Here is a 6660-nt window from a genome sequence, read left to right on the forward strand (position 1 = left end):
TCATCCTAAGCACACCTGATACATGATAGCCATACAAAGGGAGGGGGGAACAACATCTGATAAAAGATGGAGGGGTCATGCTAAGGAAATGCCCTTAAGAAGCATGGGGTGAGCATAGCTCAGTCGGTACAGCATGAAACTCATAATCTCAGGGTTGTGGGACTGGGCCGCATGGTGAGCAAAACACGGGTTGGACTAGATAACCCATCGTGGTTCCTTCAAACTCTGCACTTCTAAGATTCTGTGATTCTAAATATGTATAACCACTGAACAAGCAAATCAAGGTGAATCCAGGATGAATCCCCATTGTCTTAGATCCCCCTGCCCAGCAAGCAAATCAGACCAAATGTTCAGTAAAGACCAGACATGGTCTAACCTCCAGGTAAGTTCCACGTGAACAAATCAGGACACATGCCCAATAAAAGTGTCGTCTGGAGGAGCTTGAAGACTTTTTTGATGATGTCGTGATGCCCCATAAAATGTAAGTGAACAAAGCATAGCAATTCCACACAAAACAGGTCATAGGTGGAGGCAGCCCCAGGTGAGCTGAATCCATTGGATGTAGTGAGACTTAGTAAACTTGCAAAGCCACATGAGAGCTAGTGCACACGACTGCACTACACTTGTATTTCTTAACCAATTTTTAAAACCAATTCAACCTCTTGTATTCATCAATTTAAAAATAAAGTGTAGAAATGGGTGGGATAAAAAGAAGCACCATATTTTAATATGGTGACCTTGCTTTACAGAGGGCAGTCCTATATCTGAAGGGCTGTCCAGTCTGGTTAAAGGATGAAGTACCCTCAGTTTAGACAACAGAGGCCATCAACAGTCAGCACCGACCTGGACTAAAACTGAGCAGGTGTACAGCACACCTGAGCGAAGTGAAACTGCAGTGTGAAATGTATTGCATTTCTTGTTAAACTGCAGCCATGATTTCTAAATTCTATCTACATCAGCAAACGCAAATGTTGCACAAACCTGGATCATCTTCTATCCTCCTTTTTTGGAGATGCGTTTCCTTTACCTTTTTTGTTGGCTTTGCTTTACTGGGTCACCCTCTGCCTTTTGGCAGTCTGTGCGTGCCATAGGAGCAGACTCCTAGAGACCAAGATCCCCTTCAATAAAATACTGGAAACCCCACCTCTCCACATTTTATTCACTCCCGGCGCGTGCGGAGCGGGGGGGGGGGCTCCCATTCATTCACGCCCATCCAAGCCGCAAGCCAGGATCCAGCCGCGGCTCTCCAATAAAGCGCGCCCCGACACAAAGCTCCCTCGTTTCGCTGCCCCCGAAAACCTTGGAGCGCCATTGGAACCTGCATTGGATCCGCGGGCATCTCCCACGGTCTGCGCTGGGCGGCGCTCGTCGCGGTGCGCGCACATCTCCCGGCCCTCGTGCGCACGCAGCGCCGGCCCTTCCCCGGCCCATAGATGGAAGGAAGGGGCGGAGACAGCTCCCGCCCGCCCGCCACCCGGCGCGCTTTAAAGGCTCGGCGGCTGCGATCCGGAGCAGAGGCTGGAGCCGGGAGCCTGGCTCACTGTCCTTCCTCGCCTCGCTTCCAGCTGCCCTCTGGAAAGGTCGCCTCACCGCCGCTAGCTGCGCCCCTCCGGATTCGTCTTCGCCTCGCCGGGCGCAGGAGGAAGGGGAGCCTATCCCCATGCGGCTGTCCATCATGTCTCACAACTACCTTTTAGCTCCGATCCAGGAGTGTCCCTCCGACTACCTGGTCAAGGACGTGAAGCTGGCTGTGCTGGGAACGGGGAGCGTGGGGAAAAGCGGTAAGCGTCAAGGTCACCGCCGTATCCGCGGAGGGGCTGCTGCAAAGCGGGATGGAGCCGAAGCGGGCGGGCGGGCGGGCGGGCGGGCGCGTGTTTTGAATGCGAAAGGTCCCGTTTGCCCAACCCTTGTAATCATAGAATTGTAGAGGGGGAAGGGACCCCAAGAGTCATGGAGGCGACCCCCCTGCAATGCAGGAATCTCAATTCCTGGTCAGTGTGGCCACTCTGGAGCTAGATGCATCCTTGGTTTGATGTGCCTATAAGGCAGCTGCCAGATGCTGGTGGACTAACTCAGTCTCTCTCTCTCTCTCCCCCCACCCCGCAACCCGATGCCCTCCAGATTTTGTGAGCTACAGCCCCCTTCATCCCTGACCATTAGCCGTGCTGAAGGAAGTTGCAGTTCGCAACATCTGCACTGGCTGCCCTTGTGCAGGCTACTGCAGGGGCGTGGGGGCAGGGCAAGCCACCCACGGGGGTGCCGTGGCAATCTACCCAGGGGGGTGGCGTGGCGAGCTGCCCATGGAGTTTGCCTGGCGGGCACAAGCCCCACGCTGCTGTTTTGGGCAGCACAGGGCACATCACTCCCAGGAGAGACGCATAGCTTGGGTATGCTGCTGGCTAGGCCCTGTGGTAAATGCCCCCCCCCCGTGGTGTGCCATTTTGTCACCCCCTCAGGGATGACACCCGGGGCGGACCCCCCCCCCCCCCGGTAAGCGGGAAGGATAATTTTCCTGGCTTGTTGCAAGGCAGCCACCTCTGTTCTCAAAGCCATCCACATTTCAGCCCTTTTGTCTCCCAGAATGAATGAATGAGGGAATGAATGGTTTCTGGGGGAATGCTCTCCTAAAGCCACAGAGGCATGTACGTGCAGATCTTCTCCTGACACAAAGAAGCTGCGAACATATTCAGGGAAGAGAGTTGCTTTCGAAGCAGACTCTACACGCCTGTTGCATTATAGGCGGGAGATGCCTACACTGGCAAGCAGGCATCGTAGCTAAGGAGACGACACTCATTTTGCTAAAAGCTTTGTGTGTCTGTGTTTGCTTGTAGCAGGACATCATCGCAGCCCCCACCTTTTTTTGCAAATGCTATTTTTATCAAAGGGATATGTGTCGTTTGATGCGTCTTCCTTTGCCACCTGTCACCGCTAGTAACCCAACAACTCTCATTTCTTTCCAGCTATGATTGTACGGTACCTAACCAGGAGGTTCATTGGAGACTATGAACCCAACACAGGTGAGCTTCTTTCTTTCATAGAATCTCTCTGTGAATCTGGGTCTGGTGCTTGTGGGGATCATGCACATATAGCCTTGTTTTCCCAGGGAAGTCTGGGAAATGGATCTGTTTACGCTGCCCATAATACCATCCAGCCCTTCTCCTATGCTTCTGTGCTTGCCCAACAGGGACGAGAGGACAGGGAAGAAGCAGTATTGTGGGGTTTTTTTTTAATATAACCTTATAATTTTGCAGACCCTAGGTCTAGTGCGGTTAGACTGAGTCCAAGACTAGAACTGGAGAGATCCAGTTTCTGATTTCAACTCTGCCATGAAGTTTCCTGGATGACCTTAGGCAAATCACTATTTGTCAGCCTAGCCTCCCTCACAGGGTTCTTGTGAGGATAAAATGGGGAAGAGGAATGAAGCACCTTGAGCTCATTGGCGGGCGAGAGATATAATAAATAAACACTAACAAATGAACAGAGTCACATCCTTCCTCCAAAGAGCCCAGGAAAGTGTATGTTAGTTTTTATCTTCACAGCAACATAAAAAGGTAAATAAGGCTGAGAAAATGTGAATGACTCTTGGTCACCCAGTAAGGTGCCTGGCTAAGCCTCCCCAATTCTCTGACCACACCGGTTCCTTTTATTTACATTGCACCCCCATGGAGAAAGAATGTGTTTAGCATCAGTTCCCCTGCTTCTTTATAATATACCTCCTACCTCCAAATAAAGTGCAACAGTTTTGAAATGAGCTTCCCTTTTTCTTTCTCCAGGCAATCTCTATTCAAGGCTCGTTCACGTTGAAGGTGACCAGATTTTCTTGCAAATCCAAGACACCCCAGGATGTATTGAGGTACGGAAACAATCCTAAACATGTCCATTCTGTCGGCCTTTTGAGGTTTGATTCATTCCATCAGTAGATATGAATGTTGCTGAGAAAATTCCCACTGATAGGAGTAGGCTGCGATCTTTCACGTTCATTGATGCAATCTGCACATTAATGCAAATGATGTTCTGTGACTGAAGTCCAATGGTTAAAGGGTTGGAGGAAATAAATGGAAAAGATTTGCTGCATAGAATGTGGAATTGCTCGGCAATTGTCTGTGTCCACAGTCAGCAAGTAACTTGTAGGCATTTCAGAAGACCCACTGTATTTTCAAGAGGGCTTAATTCAAGCCAGCATTTTTCAACAGCTGTAGAGAATCTCCTTTGCACACAGAAGATCCCAGGTTCAATTCCTGGCATCTCCAGGTACTGCTGCCAGTCAGTGTAGACAGTACTAAGCTAGATTCACCAATAGTCTGACTGCATAAGGCAGCTTCCTATTACAGTGGGTACCTTGGGTTAAGTACTTAATTTGTTCTGGAGGTCCACACTTAACCTGAAACTGTTCTTAACCTGAAGCACCACTTTAGCTAATGGGGCCTCCCACTGCTGCCGCGCCCCCGGAGCATGATTTCTGTTCTCATCCTGAAGCAAAGTTCTTAACCTGAAGCACTATTTCTGGGTTAGCGGAGTCTGTAACCTGAAGCGTATGTAACCCTAGGTACCACTGTATTGCAGTCTTAGAAATAATGCTCTCGTAGGCTGTTTAGAAAGTGGTGTGACTTTTGCTACGTTTCATGCAGAAACTAAAAGTTCTTCGAAGCTCTTTGTTTCATTATACAGTAGAGCCGTACATCTTGCTGGTTGGGGCTCAAAAGCCACCACAGATGAAGACCTGCACATTGCCTTTGGCAATCCCTTCTATATTCAGATGCAAAAGCATCAATGGTCAGGCTGGTATCTGATGAGTCTCTAAAGCTGTTGCACACAGCCATTCCACATGTGAGAAGCACACATGGCACAGTTAACATGTGCCACTGTCATGCAACCTTTGTGAGCTTGTGAACTGGCTATTGGCTAAGACAGCCTCCCCCAACCTGGTGCCCTCCAGACACTTTGGACTACAATTCCCATCAGCCTTGACTGTTGACCACACTGGCTGAGGCTGATGGTATTTGTAGTCCAAAACATCTGGCGGACATCAAGTTGGGAACAGCTGTGCCAGTAACAGATTTCAAGCTGGATTTTCTCTTTCCAAAGCAACCAGCCTGTCTTGAAGCAAACCTCTTCTTATTTGGAAAGGCATTTGATATAGTTGCTGTTGAAAAGTTTCCCACTTGTATCTCATTTATTTAAATCTTTGTGCTCTTTTTCTTTCCAGGTGCAAGATGATGTTGCACAGATGTTGGATTCGCTCTCCAGGTGCCTGAAGTGGGCAGACGGTGTTGTCTTAGTCTATTCCATTACAGACTACCGTAGTTACCAGTCCATCCGTCCCCTTTATCAACACATCCAGAAGATCCGTCCAGACTCTAAAGTCCCTGTTGTCATCGTAGGCAACAAAGGCGACTTGGCTCACTCCAGACAGGTGGCGGCCAGCGATGGCCTGCAGCTGGCCAATGAACTGGGCAGTGTGTTTCTAGAAATCTCCACCAGCGATAGCTGCCAAGGTGTATGTGATGTATTTCAGTATCTTTGTAAAGAAGTGAGTAAGTTGCACAGCTGTGGCAGCGGAGACAAAAGGCGGTCGTCCCTCATTTCTCGACCAAAATCACCTAACATGCAAGATCTCAAGCGACGTTTCAAACAGGCTTTATCGTACAAAGTCAAGTGAGCACCAACCTTGACGTCAGCCCCTGCTGAACAGACTGTTTTATAAAACATACATTTATAAGAATAATTTATTTTTGTACTGATTCTGTTTGTTCGTGCATTTGCAAGTATGCAGCTTCCTTGCATTGCTTTTGTATTAATTGACTCTGCAACCCCACAACTGAGTGCTGGATTGCAACAGAATGAAACTGTGAAAGAGACAGTGCCAATATGCATATCCCTCTGTTTGATAGTGACCTGCTCTTTAAACTTAGGGCAAGCAAAGTTTGAAAGTATTTGGATTTCACGTTTGTCAAACTTTGTTAGTCTGAACTTGCCTTAAATGAGAGAGTTTCCATTTTACCAGATGGTGGCTAGGGTTGCTCATCTCTCTTTGAGCCTATTCAAATACAGATTTAAATCCCCCCCTTAAAAAAAAAAGGAACTTACAGACTGGTGTTTCATTCTGTATGTAAACACGGGGAAAGAATTACAACTGATTTTGTAAAATGCTGCAAGGATCTGAGTTATACAATTGCAAAAATAAAACTATTTAAATAAAATAATTAAATATCACTTTTTTATGTGTGGACCCCTTCATTTTCCAGAAACCCTTGTTATATTAGCATATTGAAATCAGGCCAGATATATGCCAAGCTCCATAGAACTATGAAACTAATTCCACTAGCCAAATGAAGGTACTTTAAATTCTTGAATAGCAGTCTCTAGTACCGTCTATGTATTAGAATCTAGGGGAGTGGGTGGTGCTGTGGTCTAAACCACTGAGCCTCTTGGGCTTGCTGATCAGAAGGTCAGCGGTTCGAATCCGTGTGGTAGGGTGAGCTCCCGTTGCTCTGTCCCAGCTCCTGTCAACCTCACAGTTTGAAAACACACCAGTGCAAGTAGATAAATAGGTACCACTGCAGCAGGAAGGTAAACGGTGTTTCCATGTGCTCTGGTTTCTGTCATGGTGTCCGTTGCACCAGAAGCGGTTTAGTCATGCTGACTACATGACCCGGAAAG

The 6660-nt window shown here is 48.1% G+C and overlaps 1 protein-coding gene across 1 annotated transcript; it reads left to right on the plus strand.

Annotated features, from left to right (window-relative positions):
- Positions 1-1440: 1440 nt before the first annotated feature.
- Positions 1441-6213, plus strand: RASL11A (RAS like family 11 member A). Its single transcript, XM_028726384.2, has 4 exons — positions 1441-1781; positions 2961-3017; positions 3774-3853; positions 5207-6213. The coding sequence occupies exons 1-4, from the start codon at positions 1661-1663 to the stop codon at positions 5657-5659; spliced, it is 711 nt and encodes a 236-aa protein (XP_028582217.2). The 5' UTR covers positions 1441-1660; the 3' UTR covers positions 5660-6213.
- The last annotated feature ends 447 nt before the right edge of the window (positions 6214-6660 follow it).

This window comes from Podarcis muralis, chromosome 4 (genome assembly GCF_964188315.1).
Source record: "Podarcis muralis chromosome 4, rPodMur119.hap1.1, whole genome shotgun sequence".
Taxonomy (NCBI): Eukaryota; Metazoa; Chordata; class Lepidosauria; order Squamata; family Lacertidae; genus Podarcis; species Podarcis muralis.

Coding starts and splice junctions, on each gene's coding strand:
- RASL11A (XM_028726384.2), top strand. CDS start 1,661: ATGCGGCTGTCCATCATGTCTCACAACTACCTTTTAGCTCCGATCCAG. Junction 1,782..2,960: donor GGGGAGCGTGGGGAAAAGCG/GTAAGCGTCAAG, acceptor ATTTCTTTCCAG/CTATGATTGTACGGTACCTA. Junction 3,854..5,206: donor ACACCCCAGGATGTATTGAG/GTACGGAAACAA, acceptor TTTTCTTTCCAG/GTGCAAGATGATGTTGCACA.